This window comes from Callorhinus ursinus, unplaced genomic scaffold (assembly GCF_003265705.2).
Source record: "Callorhinus ursinus isolate GAN/ISIS: 27379988/994484 unplaced genomic scaffold, GSC_fseal_2.0 scaffold6, whole genome shotgun sequence".
Taxonomy (NCBI): Eukaryota; Metazoa; Chordata; class Mammalia; order Carnivora; family Otariidae; genus Callorhinus; species Callorhinus ursinus.
The window spans coordinates 57,351,851-57,367,267 of record NW_027397068.1 but is presented as its reverse complement, the minus strand read 5'-3'; the positions used below and the strand labels follow the sequence as shown (position 1 = coordinate 57,367,267).

The following is a 15,417-nucleotide window of genomic DNA, read 5'->3' as shown; positions in this document are numbered from 1 at the left end:
ATAGCACCCAGTGGAAAATTGCTCATCAGTTATCAAAGGCACAAAAGATCTTGTGAAAAAGCAAGACCTTGCTGGGGTGTATTCCCTGGGGTCAGTAGACAGAGCAATTTGGAATTGAATGGTATCACAGATATGCTATAGAGACCTTCTATTGATGGCTGATTTGTCAGAATCAGAAGCATCAACAACCTATTAGGGTTTCAAGACTGTTAGTGAATGCATGGTTCCAGTAATTTATCCTTGAGTCCTTTATAAAAGGCTCTAAGTATAGAAATCCTTGAAGTTCTTGGTATCCATAAAGATTTTAATAATTCTTCATACCCCCTTGGAGCCAAATATTCTATGTACTTCTTGTAATAATTTTAGGCTGAAGATAAATTTTTGTGTAGATGTGGGCATATGTGTTTGGATAAGTGTATTTTTTTGTGAGATTAAGATACTGCAGAGAGCAATGGGTATTGAAGTTCTTTCTTTGATTTAACATTTCTGTGAAATCACAATTCAAGGTCTTTGGATAATTTTTCACAGCCATTACCCATATGTCAAATTCCAAAAGAGCTCAGTGTTTTAATTTGATGCCAAATATTAGAACTAAGAACTTAAAAAAGAAAAAAAGCATTCATAGAAAGAACAAGAATGGCTTTCTAGTCATTGAATATCTCTCCTCTTCTGTTCCTCTACTTCTACTAGTGCAGTTCAGGTCTGGTATTAATAGTTTGAGACTGTCTTCTTCTCTATATTACCTGCTCAAACGCTTCTACACCCAAAGCTGGAGTAATTGTTCTATATATGGTTTTGTTGTTTCCCTCCAAAATCATCTTTACTTCCCAAATTTTAATGACCATAGACTACACACCTTAATTTAGCATTTTGAATATTCCACAAGTTGGCCTTTTTCACTCTGTTCTCCCATTCTTCTAGAAAAATCTATGCTTCAGCCACTTCAGACTATCTCCTATACCTCAAATGTGCCTTATTTCTTTTCCATATGTAGATCCTTTGCATTTTCCAAAACACCCTATTTTATTTTCCCTCCATACTGTTTATTTTCCCCACTAAAGTCCTACCCATTTAGGGGGCTAAATTTAAATTTCTTATGTCAATGATTCCATCCCTGATCAACTGAACTAACAGCAAATTTTCTCTCTGAATTTTCAAAACATTTGGCAATGCACAGGGCTAATACTAGGCCACTTAACATCTTTGAACAAATTAGAAAAACCGGTGAGCAGACTATGACTCTAAGTGAAGTAGGAAAAAGTACCTCTTAATCCATGCAGATGGAGCTCTTCGCCAAAATGCAGGGCTTAATGAAAAGAGATTCACCAGACTTCAGTTATCTTTTCTGCCACCGTCTAGCTGGCTGACCTTGGGTATATTATTTCACCTCTCTAGATTTAGTTTTCTTCCCTGGAAAATGGGGATAATAGTATGAAATTCATACCGTTGCTAAGACTAATATGTAAGATAATGAACGTAGATTGTCTAGCTGGATATTTGGCATATAAACCCTAATCAGTAAATTGTAATGACCTTTATAATTACTATGTTTTATGCTACCATCTTTAGTTTCAGGGCTAGCTGTTTTTCTCCTTGAAGTAAAGTTTCAGGTATGGAAATTAAATATATTTGTAGACACAAATGCATTTTTGTTGTTTTGACTGGAATGTTTACTGATGATCTTTATCAGATCAGTACTTCCTAAATAAATATTAGCAAGACTACATTTCTTGAACCAAGATGTTCTTTTCTCCTGCTGTTGACATTAGCTCAATACATACAGAAATACAAGACCAGAGACAGAAAATAAATATGAGGACGGTAGTAGTCTTATTAATACCCTGACCTCTATTTAAAGTTATGATACATTTTGAGAAAGACATTTGTTAGTATGATCAAACATTCTCACTCAACTAATGAGAACACTTTCCATTTTCTGAAAGACAATTTGTGAAAAAATATCAGATTACTGACCACAAAAATGTCAAAACCACCTAGTTATCTGGAAAAAACAGCAATAGAGATGATTCTCCATACAACACCAAAGAAAAAGACCTTAACCTTGACCCATGGGGATTGCCTTCAAGGCGACAAAGTAATTTATTTTTCTAACCTAGGCTCATTCAAATTCTTGTCTTCTCTGGCAGTATTGCTGCAGGTAATATTAGGTGGACCAAATTCATATCAGTCTTTTAACCTCTCCAGAGCTCTTTGTATCTGTGTGTATTGGCTTTGAGTGGAAATTTCCTATTTCATAATTGGGCTCCTCATGCTGAGAAACCTCTGGGGGATCCAGAGGGAAAGCCAGGAAGATGTGAATGTAGGAGGGAATTGGGCCAAAGGAAGGTATCTGTTAAGCATTCATATATTTGCATTTGGAGAGTGTAAGTGACTTCAATATTTGGGCTATGTTTATATTTATGAAATATGAAAACCTCCATGTGAAAAGGAAACATTCAAGTACAAATTGACAATTCAGGCAAAAATGACAAATATTTGAATGTTTAGAGGTATTTAGATGCTTCCAAATTCTGTTGGCTGCTTGTTATATAATTGGATACTGTAGATAAGAAAATAAGCAACATTAGCATTGTTTGATTCCTCAGTCCTGGTGTTCTACCTGTACTATGTATATAGTTGAAAAAAATGAATGTAATGAATGCATTTAATCAAATATATGGTATTATTTCATTTTTATTTTATTAATTACTATTTTATATTGTTTTGTTTTTTATTATTATTTTATTACTTCAGACATGATCCACAGGTAGATGGTAAAACAACTAAAGTTTGTGAGAGGAACTTTTCTTGCAAGAAATCATTCTATTTCATAAAACTCACCAACAGTCAAAAGTCAATGAACTCAGTAAGTTCTTCATGTGCTTCATGACTCAGTAGTTGCACAAAATCAGAAGTTTGAATTACCACCTCCATTTTTGATAATGAAGTCTTCTTATGCATACAGAATCTCAGTGTGTGAGATTCAATGCATTTTCAGAACTGAAAAATAAATATGACTTTAGGCTCTAAGACTAACCCCTTTACTTTTGTTTTTAGAAGTGGCAAGATAGAAGAAAGGGGTTCCAAACCATCAAATGTAGGAAATCTCTTTTCAGTGAAATGAAATATTTCAACCTCTCCAAATGCTTAAATCAACTGAACCTAAAGTAGTAGCCTAGCTTGGATCATAAATTCAGCTATGGAATTTTAAAAATTTTTGAAAAAAATTAAAATAAAACTGAAAATGCCATTCCATTATGGGTTAAATTGTATAGAATGTTTTACATTGTTAATGTTTTGTGGTTTGCAAAGATTTTTTGCATGCATTATTTCATATAATTTATATTATAAATTCATGGCATGGGTAAGGCAGCTTTAGCTTAATAATATTTGCTTTTGCCAAGGCAAAACCTCTATAAATCAAATTAAGTATCATAGTTATATAAATAAAATTCAAAGCTAATTCCTTTTCTGACCTGACAGTCACTGCTCTGGTTATTGCACCTATACTCAAATAGCACAGATGAAAAGAAAATGCTGGAGATATAATTATTCTATTGTTATTCTTTTGTTATTTTGATTTTGTTCTTTATGTGTTTACAAGCAGTTGATTCATAACTGAGATTTATGAAGTGTGAGCAACACTCAGCAGGTGGCGCTAATGAGACACAAAATATTGAGTAGTCAACTCCTAAGGCCAGAGATTTGGTAGTTAATAAGGGTGTTGGAGGATAAGAACAGCCTGATTGTATTGTTTCTCATTTGAGGAGTGCTGATGCCACATCAAATAATTTTAGAGATTTATCCAATCCCTCCTTTATACTGAGTTTGAAGATAATATTCTTTCTTGTCTACTTCATAATGTTTTTTTAAAAATAGAGTATCTTCTTTCACTTGAAAACTAAGCCTAGTCATTTGCCTGTATGAACTTCCTTACATTCATATGCTGGAAGAGGGGGGAAAATGAATCACATTGTGGTTATTCCTTTAAGCACAAAATATGGAATTCAAAAGAGATTCTTAGGAGCTACTAACTCCCAAGAAATTATAATTCTATTTATCTTTGAGGGATACCTAGCAGACTGTTTACCAGATCAACATTTAGGCTCAGTGTTCAAAGGTGGAAGAGTCCTTTTGTTTTGAGGCTCTACTAAACATTCAGAATGAGAACCACATATACTGTGGCATTAAATGAAAAATTAATTTTTCAGAATAAGAAAAGGCTAATTAGAAAGGATGGAACTGTTTGCTTATTTTGTCAACTTAGCAATTAAGCTTCACAAATAACATCTGCTCATGTGTTAGGAAGTGCCTTGGTGGCTTCTGAGCAAGTTATTTGAGAGGTATCTCACCAAGGAAGAAAGAGTTGCGTTTTAAATGGGGAATTCAGCGGAGTTTACTAAGAACATACTAACGCATGTTCTCTGAAGTCACATTTCTACACAGATTATATGGTCATTGACATTTCTGGTATCCTCAGTTTTTCAAAGCTCAATTTCCTTCCAATAAAAACCAATCCCATCCGAATTCTGTGTTCTAATTCGAATAAAGTGATCAATTTCACATTTTTGTGAATCCTACTTGAAACTAGCAATGCATAAAACTACTTCAAAAAACTTTCCTCTAGATGGCTAAGGTTTAAGAGACTGTTACATAAGGGACAACCGAGTTAATTTTTTTATAAGTAATATTAATGATTGGAAACTCATAGAAATCACATTATTATATAACCAGAGCATTTTTTTTTTCTTCTCATTAAGAAAGGTATCTATCTTTGGTTTTTATCAACAAATCAGAGATTATGACTGTTGTATTCATTGCCCTTTCTCAACAAAAATGACCTCTTTTCAGGTACCAGATTTTGTTGTGATATAAACCAACAGTGATATAAACCAAAGACCATGCATCAGTGAATTCAAGTATTTTGTGGGCACAGCCAGGATCTTTGATCATGTCACAGGATCAAGTTGAAATGGTTTCCCAATGGAAAGAGTCTGCTGAGATAGCCAATCAACTTCTTAGTAGGATTATCTGAGAAAAATTTAATATATTTCTTGTCCCCTACAAGTTCCCTAATTGAATATGACTTATTTTGATCTATCCATGGAAGCTGTTGTCAAGAAGACTGATGTGAATTACATGCCCTAGTTAGAAACTTTCATAATTTAGGGAGTCCATAGATATTCTATACATAGTTAAGCATTAAACATGATAACCTACTGAGCCACCTCCTCTACTTTCTCCTCTTTCTTCATCTTCTTAACACCTTTATTGATATATAATTCTCACCATATCATTCATCCATTTAGAGTGTACAATTAAGTTATTAATATATCCACAGTTCGGTAACCATCATCACAATCAATTTGAAAATATCTCGTCACCCTCATAACATACCCCAAGCCCGTTAAACTTTCCCCACATTTTTTTTCCAGCCCCTTTCCTCTAACTCCTCAGTCCTAGGCAACCACTAAAGTATTTTCTATCCCTATAGATTTGCCCATTTGGGACATTGCATATAAATTTTATACATTTCATTTCATATAAATGGAATCATACAGTATGTGGTCTTTTGTGATTGGCTTCTTTACTTACCATAATATTTTCAAGGTTTATCCATACTGTGGCATGTATCAGTACTTGATTCCTTTTTAATACCAAACAATATTCTATTATATGGATATATTATATTTATTTATCCATTTATCAGTTGAGGGACATTTAAGTTCTTTCCATATTTTGGCTTTTATGAATAATGCTGTGATCATAAAGGTTTTGTGTACTATATGATTTTGTTGGGTAAATACTTAGGAGTGGATTGCTTGGTAATATGGCACTTCTTTTTGTACCCTTTTGAGGAACAGCCTGTTTTCCACAGTGACTATATCATTTTTCATTTCTACAAACAATGTATAAGCATTTGAATTTCTCCACATCCTTGCCAACACTCGTTTTTGTCAGTCTTTTTGATTGTAGCTCTCCTAGTAGGTACAAAGTGGTATCTCATTGTGTTTTGATTTGCATTTCCCCACTGGCTAATAATATTGAGCTTCTTTTCATGTGCTGATTGGCCATTTATCTATCTTCTTTGGAGATCTCTTTGGATTTATGTATCTTCTTTGGATTTATTTAGATCGTTTGTGCATTTCTATATTGAGTTGTCTTTTTGTTATTGAGTTGCAAGTGCTCTTTATATATCTAGATAAAGGTCCCTTAATAGATACATGATTTATAAATTCTATTCTGTGTATCATCTTTCCACCTTCTTGATGGTGTTCTGGAAAGCACAAAAGTGAAGCCCTTCTTTCGTACTTGATTTTAGCAATTTGGGTCTTCTCTCTTGTTCTAATCAGTCTAGCTAAAGTTTTATCAAATTTTTTGATCTCTTCAAAGAATGAAGTTTTAATGTTATTGATTTTTGCTCTCATTTTTCTATTCTTTATTCTACTAATGTCTGCTCTAGTTTTTGTAATTCTTCCCATCTGCTTGATTAGTTTAGGTTGTTCTTTTCATTGCTTTAAGGTGAAAGAATAAGATATTAAATCGAGATTTTTCTTCTTTTTTAATATAGGTGTTTAGAACTATAAATTTCTTTCTAAACACTGATTTGGTGGCATTCTTGTAATTTTGGTTTGTTGTATCTTTATTTTCATCTTAAAATATTTTCTAATTTCCATGGTGATTTCTTATTTAGACACATTGGATACTAAGGAATATGTTATTTAATTTCCACATATTTGTGAATTTTCTAAATTTCTTCGTTATTGATTTAGAATTTTTTCCATTGTGTTCAGAAAACATTTTAATCTTTTTAATGATTTTAATAATTTTACATCCATTGAAGGTTGTTTTATGGCCTAACCTATGATCTATCCTGGAGAATGTTTCATATGTACTTCAGAAGAATATGTATTTTTCAGTTGCTGAGTAGATTGTTCTAATGATGTGTGTTAGGTCTAGTGTTAAGTTTATAGTGTTAAGTCTTCCAGTTCCTCATTACCCCTTTGTCTAGTTGTTCTAGCCATTACTGAAAGTGAGATATTAATATCTTCAACTATTACTATTGAATTGTCAGTTTTCCCCTTAAGTTCTGTCAATATTTGCTTCATGTATTTTGAGATTTGGTTGTTATGTACAAATGTGTTTAGAATTCTTAAATAACCTTGATGAATTGACCCTTTTGTCATTATAAAATATCTTTCTTTATCTCTAATAACCTCTTTGTTTCAAAGGCTATTTTGTCTGATGCTGGTATAGAACTCCAGCTCTGTCATGGCTGCTGTTTGCATATTTCTTTTTCCATTATTTTCCTTTAAACCTATGTGTATCTTTGAATCTAAAGTGTGCCTGTCTCATGCTGAGTTAGATCTTTTTTTTTTAAAGATTTTATTTATTTATTTGAGAGAGAGAGAGAAAGAGAAAGAGCACAAGAGAGGGAGAGGGGCAGAAGGAGAAGAAGCAGACTCCCCACTGAGCAGGGAGCCTGATGTGGGACTCCATCCCGGGACCTCGAGCTTATGACCTGAGTGAAGACAGATGCTTAACTGACTGAGCCACCCGGATGCCCCAGATCTTGTTTTTTTTTTTTATTTTTTATTTATTTTATTTTATTTTTTATGTTATGTTTATCACCATACATTACATCATTAGTTTTTGATGTAGTGTTCCATGATTCATAGTTTGCGTATAACACCCAGTGCTCCATTCAGTACGTGCCCTCTTTAATACCCATCACCAGGCTAACCCATCCCCCCACCCCTCTCCCCTCTAGAACCCTCAGTTTGTTTCTCAGAGTCCATAGTCTTTCATGGTTCGTCTCCCCTCTGATTTCCTCCCCCTTCATTTTTCCCTTCCTACTATCTTTTCTTTAACATTTATTTGTATTATTTGTTTCAGAGGTACACATCTGTGATTCACAGTCTGCCAACCATTGCTTTTTGTTTGGATTGTTTAATCCACTCCCCCCTTTATGTTATTATTGATGTAGTTGGATCTTGTGTGACATTTTTCTTTTTGTTTTTTTTTTTTTTTGTATCTCATACTTTTTTGTTCTTCTGTTCCTCTTTTATTGCTCTCTTTTGTATAAAGTAAATATTTTCTGGTTTAACATTTTAATTCTTTAAATAATGTTGCAGGAGAGCTAGGTTCTTGTCTCATGGAGTTGAAGAATGAATCTTGTGGACAAAGGAGAGTGAGTAAAATAGAACTTTATTAAGTGAAGATACCGAAAAAGCTCCGAGAGTGAGAGGGGTCCTGACAGAGTTGCTGCTGAGAGCCTTTAGGGTTGGTCTTTTATAGAAAGCTGACCAGGGAACTTAAATCCTTTTAACATCTCTATTGCTATCACCACTGAGCAAGGACTAGTGATAACACCTTCAATGCCTTACTTCCTATTTAGGGTCTGGTTATTCTTTGTTGGACGCAGGTGATTATTATAAAAAAGACAGCCCTCCACACGCCTAGGGCAGGGTGTTCTGGTTTGTTCCCTTATCTCTGGTTTCCCCATACCTACACATTTTTGGGATTTCTGTGAGCCTGATTACATAGCCCCCTATCTATCTCTCCCTACCCAGCCCCACCTGTCCCTTACTAAATAATTTTTTTCCTATACGTTTTGTGTTATTGTCTTAGTGGTTGCTCTAGGCCTTATCATATATATCTTATCAGAATCTACTTCAGATTTATACTAAATTAATACCAGTTTATGTGTAGTGAAAGCCCAACAGTACATTGTTATAATTTTTACTTTATATAATTATTCCTTTTAAAGATGCTGGGAGAAGAAGAAAGAGCATGTATTTATTGTTTGTTATAATAACTTTCCTATTTACCATTCCTGGTTCTTTTCATTTATTCTTGTGGATTCTCTTTATTTGTTCTTATGGATTCATCTAGTGTCTTTTCTTACTCCTATATAATTCTGTTCCCACCCACCTACTCTGTGCATTAATTGTCAAATATTATTATATTTTATATATTATAGGCCCAACAATATAATTTTATACATATTGCTTTATACAATTGCTTTTTAAAATAAATTAAAAGAAGAAAAAGTGAGAAACATGCACATGCTGTCCTTTCTAACTAAATTTACCCACATTCTTTGATTTTTCATGTGGATTTGAACTACTGTGAGGGTCACTTTCTTTGTTTGATTGTCTTTCAGAGTGCCTTTCATCTTGAACTTGCTCATACTCTGTTCCTGATACAGTAAGTTTCCTTAGGGAGAGCTTTGGAGCTCTTTGCTTTCATAGCTTATCTCTTCCTTGTGCAAAATCTCTTTCTCATTGAATGCTGATTTGATTATGATGTACCTTGGTACAATTTTTTGAAGCCACAGGTAGAGTTTATTTAAAAAAACAAAAACAATCCCAAACAAGACTTCTTTTGACATTAAAATATAGAACAGATAATTCTATCAAGGAGTTCTTATAGATACAAATATCTGGGTCAAATGCAGCACCTTATAACTAAATATGATTTTATTCTATTTATCTTTTTTAAAAAAAGACTTTATTTTTTAGAACAATTTTTTAAAAGATTTATTTTCTTTATTTTAGAGAGAGAGTGAGAGTGTGGGGAAGGATGGGCAGAGGGAGAGAGAATCTCAAGCAGACTTCTCACTGAGTGTGGAGCCCCAGGTGGGGCTCCATCTAATGACCCATGAGATCACCACCTGAGCTGAAATCCACAGCCGGTCACTCCACTGACTGAGCCACACAGGAGCCCCCTTACAGCAATTTTTAAAGTGGCTTTAGGTTCACAAAAAAAATGGAAAGTTACAGAGATTTTCTCTACATCCCCTCCCCTCATAGATAGACAACCTCACTAACAACATCCTGCATGTGTTCATATATTTGTTATAATTAATAAACCTATATTGACAGATTATTATCACCCAGAGTTCATAATTTACATTAGAGTTCACTCTTGGTGTTGTATTTTCTATGGCTTTTGACCAATGTATAATGGCATGCATCCACCATTATGATATCATACAGAGTAGTTTCACTGTCCTAAGTCCTAAAAAGTCTCTGTGCACTGTCTCTTTTCCTCTGCATCCTCCATAAGGTAAATTCTGGCAACTACTGATCCTTCTACTGTCTCCATAGTTTTGTGTATTCCAGAATATCATACATTTGGAATCATACAATATGTAACCTTTTCAGGTTGGTTTCTTTCACTTTGTAAGATGCATTTAAGTTTCCTCCATATCTTTTCCTGGCTTGATAGCACTTTTTAAGTATTTATTTATTTATTTGAGAGAGAGCAAGAGAGCATGAGCAGGGTGAGGGGCAGAGGGAGAAGCAGACTCCTTACTGAGCAGGGGGCTCTATGCGGGGCCGATCGCAGGACCCTGAGATCATGACCTGAGCCGAAGGCAGACACTTAACTGACTGAGCCACCCAGGCACCCCAATAGCTCATTTTTTAGTGCTGAATAACATTCCATTGTCTGTATATACCATCGTTTATATGTCCGCCTACTGAAGGATGTCTTGGTTACTTCCAAGTTTTGGCAATTATGAATTAAGTTGCTATAAACTTCCATACACAGGATTTTGTGTGGACATTAAGTTTTCAATTCATTTGAGTAAATACTAAGACACACAACTGATGCATTTTATCGTAAGAACATATTTAGTTTTGTAAGAAAGTCCAAACTATTCCAAAGTGGCTGAATCATTTTGCATTTCCAGCAGCAATAAATGAGAGTGCCTATTATTTCACATCCTCATTAGCATTTGGTGTTACCAGTTTTTTGGTTTTTTTAATAGGTGTGTAGTTGTATCTCATTGTTGTTTTGAATTTAAGTGCTTTTTATTTTTTGACAACCTACATGACATGTTTTTTTTGCTTTCTTAAAAACAATGCCTCTGCTCCAAATAAATCAAGGTCAAAATAAATGAAGAGCTCAAGATGACAACAGTCCCTTTGTCTAAGTCCTGGTGTTGTGTGGATGAAAAGCAGCAGTCAGTTATGATAACACGGGATAATATCCAAAGTGTAGCCAAATGTGTTAACATTTTTTCACATCTAAACCAGCCTTAAAGTAAATCACATATGGGGTCGCGCCATCCTTGTGGTAGTCCAAGATAACAACCATGTCGTCTGGATTCATGGTTTTATCAATAAAGAACTGGTTGTTTTTGGAATTAGTGAAGATGTGCTTGATTTGTTCTGTAGCCCCAGTCATAAAAGGTTTCACTCTTTCTGGTCTTTGTTCTTTAAGTTTGCCTTTGATTGATTTCATATAATCTTTGATGTACTTCCTGTGGGTTTCTTTTGTGAATCTGGTTTCTTGCAAGTGATGGTTCATGACAATATCAACTCCAGTGATCACTGTGATTTGGGTACCTTTGCCCTTGGGGCTTTCAACGAAGACATTTTCACCAATGAGTGACTCAACAGTGTTTACTCTGTCTTACTGGCCATATTCCACTCCACCCACAGGAACCACCCAGCTCATCATGGGACTGATGAGGTCCCAGGAGATGATCATGACAATGGCTAGAGAGAGTCAATGGTAGTGCTAGCCTAGCAGGAGCCCAGAGCTGGAAGTAAATGGTATGCTGCCAGAAGGCATGCTGGGGGAGGGGTTAGTGGGTGGAAAAGTTATCTGTTCAGATTTTTTGCCTATTTTTTAATTGGAGTTTTTGTTTTTTTTATTGTTGAGTATTAAGTGTTTGTATTTTTGGATAACAGTCATTTACCAGCTATATGTCTTAGAAATATTTTTTCCCAGTTTGTGGCTTGTCTTCTCATTTTCTTGACTATATTTTTGCAGAGCAGAAGTATGATTTTGACTCACTAATTTAGTCAAGCTTATTGATTATGCGTTGGGCTTTCAATATTGTATCTAAAATAACATTGCCATCCAAGGTCCCTAGGCTTTCTCCTATGTTATCTTCTAGGAGTTTTATTATCTTATGTTTTACACTTAGGTTGATGGTTAATTTTGTGTAGGGTGTAAGATCTGCATCTCAATTCCTTCTTTTTTTTTTTTTTTGCACGTGGATATGTTTTTCTAGCACAATTTGCTGGAAGACACTCTTTGCTCCATAGTATTACCTTTGCTTCTTTGTCAGAGACTAGTTGACCGTATTTATGTGAATCTATTTCTGCACTCTTTATTCTGTCCCATTGATTTGTTTATTCTTTTGCCAATACCATACTGTCTTGATCACTGTAGCTCTATAGTAAATCTTGAAATCAGGTGTGTAAGTTCTCTGACTTTGTTCTTTTTCAGTATTGTGTTGGATATTCTGGGTCTTTTGATTTACCATATAAACTTTAGATTCACTTTGTCAATATCCACAAATTAACTTAAGATTTTGATTGATATTGCACTGTAGATCAAGTTGGGAAAAAGTGAGATCTTAAAAATATTGAATCTTCCTATCAATGAATATGGATTATCTCTCCATTTATTTCATTCCTTTATTTATGTGATTTCTTTTATCAGAGTTTTATAGCTTTCCTCATATAGATCTTGTATATATTTTTTCAGATTGGTACAAGTATTTTATTTTGGGGGTGCTAGTGTAAATGGTATTGCGTTTTTAATTTCAAATTCCACTTATTCACTGCTGGTATATAAAAAAGTAATTGACTTTTATATATTAACCTTGTATCCTCCAACCTTGCTAAAATTGCTTTTTAGTTGCAGGAGTTTTTTGTTGAATTTTTTGGGTTGTCTACATAATTATGCCATTTTTGAAAAATGACAGTTTTATTTCCTCCTTCCTAATCAGTATAACTTTCATTTCCTTTTCTTGTCCTATTGCATTGCTAAGACTTCCAGTACAATGTGGAATAAAAGTGGTGAAAGAGATCATCCTTTCTTTGTTCCCAATCTTAGTGGGAAAGCTTCCAGTTTTTCTTCTTGGTAGAATTTTCTTCATGTTTCTTCTGCCTGGGATTTGCTTTCATCAAATTTGAAAAAATACTGGGTCACTATTTTGATTTTTTCTTTCTCTCCTGTCCTTCAGAGACCTAACTACAGAAAGATTAGGTCACTGAATGCTTCCCACAGTGCACTGATACACCGTTCTTTTTTTTTTTCAGTTTTTTTCTCTCAGTATTTTAGTTTGGATAATTTCTATTATATATTTCAAATTCACTGATCTCTTCTGCAGTGTTTGATCTGCTCTTAATCCTCTAAAATTTATTTCCCATCACAGACATTGTTTTTTCCTCTGTAGAAATTGAATATGTCTTTTTATATTCACCATTTCTCTATGTTAATGCTAATGTTTTCTTCTTCCTTCTCAAACACATGGTATAAAGTTTTAGTTACATTTTTAATATCTTTATTTATTGTGTCATGTGTATAATTATTGGTTTAGTTTTCACTGACTGATTTTTTTCTTTTTTTCTTTTTGGTTGTGATTTCCAGCTCATTTCATGAATTTTAAACAACAAAGAATGTTTATATATACTTCTGATTGTTCAGTTTAGGGCAATGAAATGTATAATATATATTTTACAAACATTGAATACTTCAGTATTAAAATGTGCCCTTCAATTATATAGAAATCACATTTTTTCATGCAATTTTATTCTCTTGGAACAATGAGATACAGTGCACTTTGAAGTCAAATATAGTAAACTTCAAAATACAGTTTCACTAAAGCTTTAGGAAATTAAGGAAGTTATCTTACCTCTATGAGTTTTGATCATCTCATATGCAAAATTAAGACTCAAATATGTATCTCATAGAACACTTACAAACATTAAATTACATATGACTCTAAGGAACCTAATGTGATGTAAAGAACATAGACTATAATAAAAAAATTGTCCATTTGTTAGATGTTTATTCTGATGTGTACTGATTCTATATAAATGAGACAATACCCATGCACCTATATGTAATATGATGATATATCTAAATGGAACATATAATATTATAATAACTTTATAATATTTTAATAAAATATCAGTAAGGCTATTATTATTAAAGCATTCATTATACTCTCCAAACTCATGAACCTAAGACTTCGAGTAAATACATATGGATTCACTTAAAATGCAAAAATTCAATAATCTAGATGCTTCATTTCTACAATGCCAACAATTGGATATTTATTAATCCCAGTTTTTAGACTAAACATTTTTCTCATCTAAATGCTTAGTATCATCAGACATAGTCACAGGAGAATACAGATATTCATACAGCAATCTAGACTACAATATGTTTTCACATAAAAAAGGTTAGAATGGCATAGTTGCAGTTTGAAAGCAAGAGATTTCATAATACAGAAGATTGCTTTGGTAGTTAATTTGTTTTGCATAATAAGATTGGATGTTAAAAGATAAAATGTAAATAACTTTGAAGATAAAATTCCTAGAGACATTCTCAACTTATATGTAATATTAATTGCCTTGATATATATGATATATAAAAGTGATTTATATACATATATTCAAACTTATTTTATTTAGCCAACCTTAACCTAATAACAAATTAAGTAATGAAATCCAAGAAGAATATGATAAGGATTTGTAATCAAGTTAGAAAAATATAAAATTGACTACAGCGCAAATAGTTATCTTGTCTAATGAAACTATGATGTTTAAATGCTGTTATTGGCCAGAAATATTTAAAAATTGCTTACATTTTAGAAATGGGTTGGCACATTTCATCAGCTTGTGGCTAGATCATTGTAAGTAGTTCTTGACTAATTTTCTTTTTATCACACAATTTTATTCTTTAGTAAACAAGAACCAGCCTAATGTCATTTCTAAGAAGAGTGTTTGGCTAACTTCAGAACTGTGCCACTTCTAAGAAGTTTACATTAAAATCAGATGGTGTTAATTTGGAAAGTCGTTTTGGTTTTGGGAACATCCTATTTAAAATACTGTTATCAGGTGATGGGGATTAAAGAGTACACTTATCATGATGAGCACTGAGTTATGTATGGAATTGCTGAATCACTCTCTTGTACACCTGAAACTAAAAAAATCGTGCATTCTGTATGTATTGAGTATATATTTAGGGGTAGCACTGCTCAGTCATAGGCAGTCATATATTCAGCCTTAGTAGATATTGTCCAGCAAGTTTCCAAAAGAAAAAAAGTTGGAATTCACTTTGGAAAATTCTCCATTTCTACTAAAGTTGAACCTATTCAATCATTGTGATCTAAAAAATCTACACCTGGGATTCAAATGTGCACCAGAAGACAGGCAAAAAATATTTATGGAAGCATTGTCCAAATTAGCTAAAACTATAAAGAATCCAAACGTCAACATTAGAAGGGATAAATACAGTGGTATGTTTATACTAGAATACTCTGTGGCAATGAAAAATGCTACACACAAAATCATGAGTGGGTTTCACAGATATAATGTTGAGTGAAAGAAACTGGACACAAGATTAAATGCTTTATGGTTCCATTTATAAGATGCTCAAAAG

At 33.4% G+C, this 15,417-nt stretch overlaps 1 protein-coding gene across 1 annotated transcript; it reads right to left on the bottom strand.

Annotated features, from left to right (window-relative positions):
* Positions 1 to 11,019: 11,019 nt before the first annotated feature.
* LOC112814294 (translationally-controlled tumor protein-like) lies at positions 11,020 to 13,682 on the bottom strand. The gene is made up of 2 exons (XM_073894261.1): positions 13,664 to 13,682; positions 11,020 to 11,423 (listed from the first exon to the last, which is right to left on the bottom strand). The coding sequence occupies exons 1-2, from the start codon at positions 13,680 to 13,682 to the stop codon at positions 11,020 to 11,022; spliced, it is 423 nt and encodes a 140-aa protein (XP_073750362.1).
* Positions 13,683 to 15,417: the final 1,735 nt, after the last annotated feature.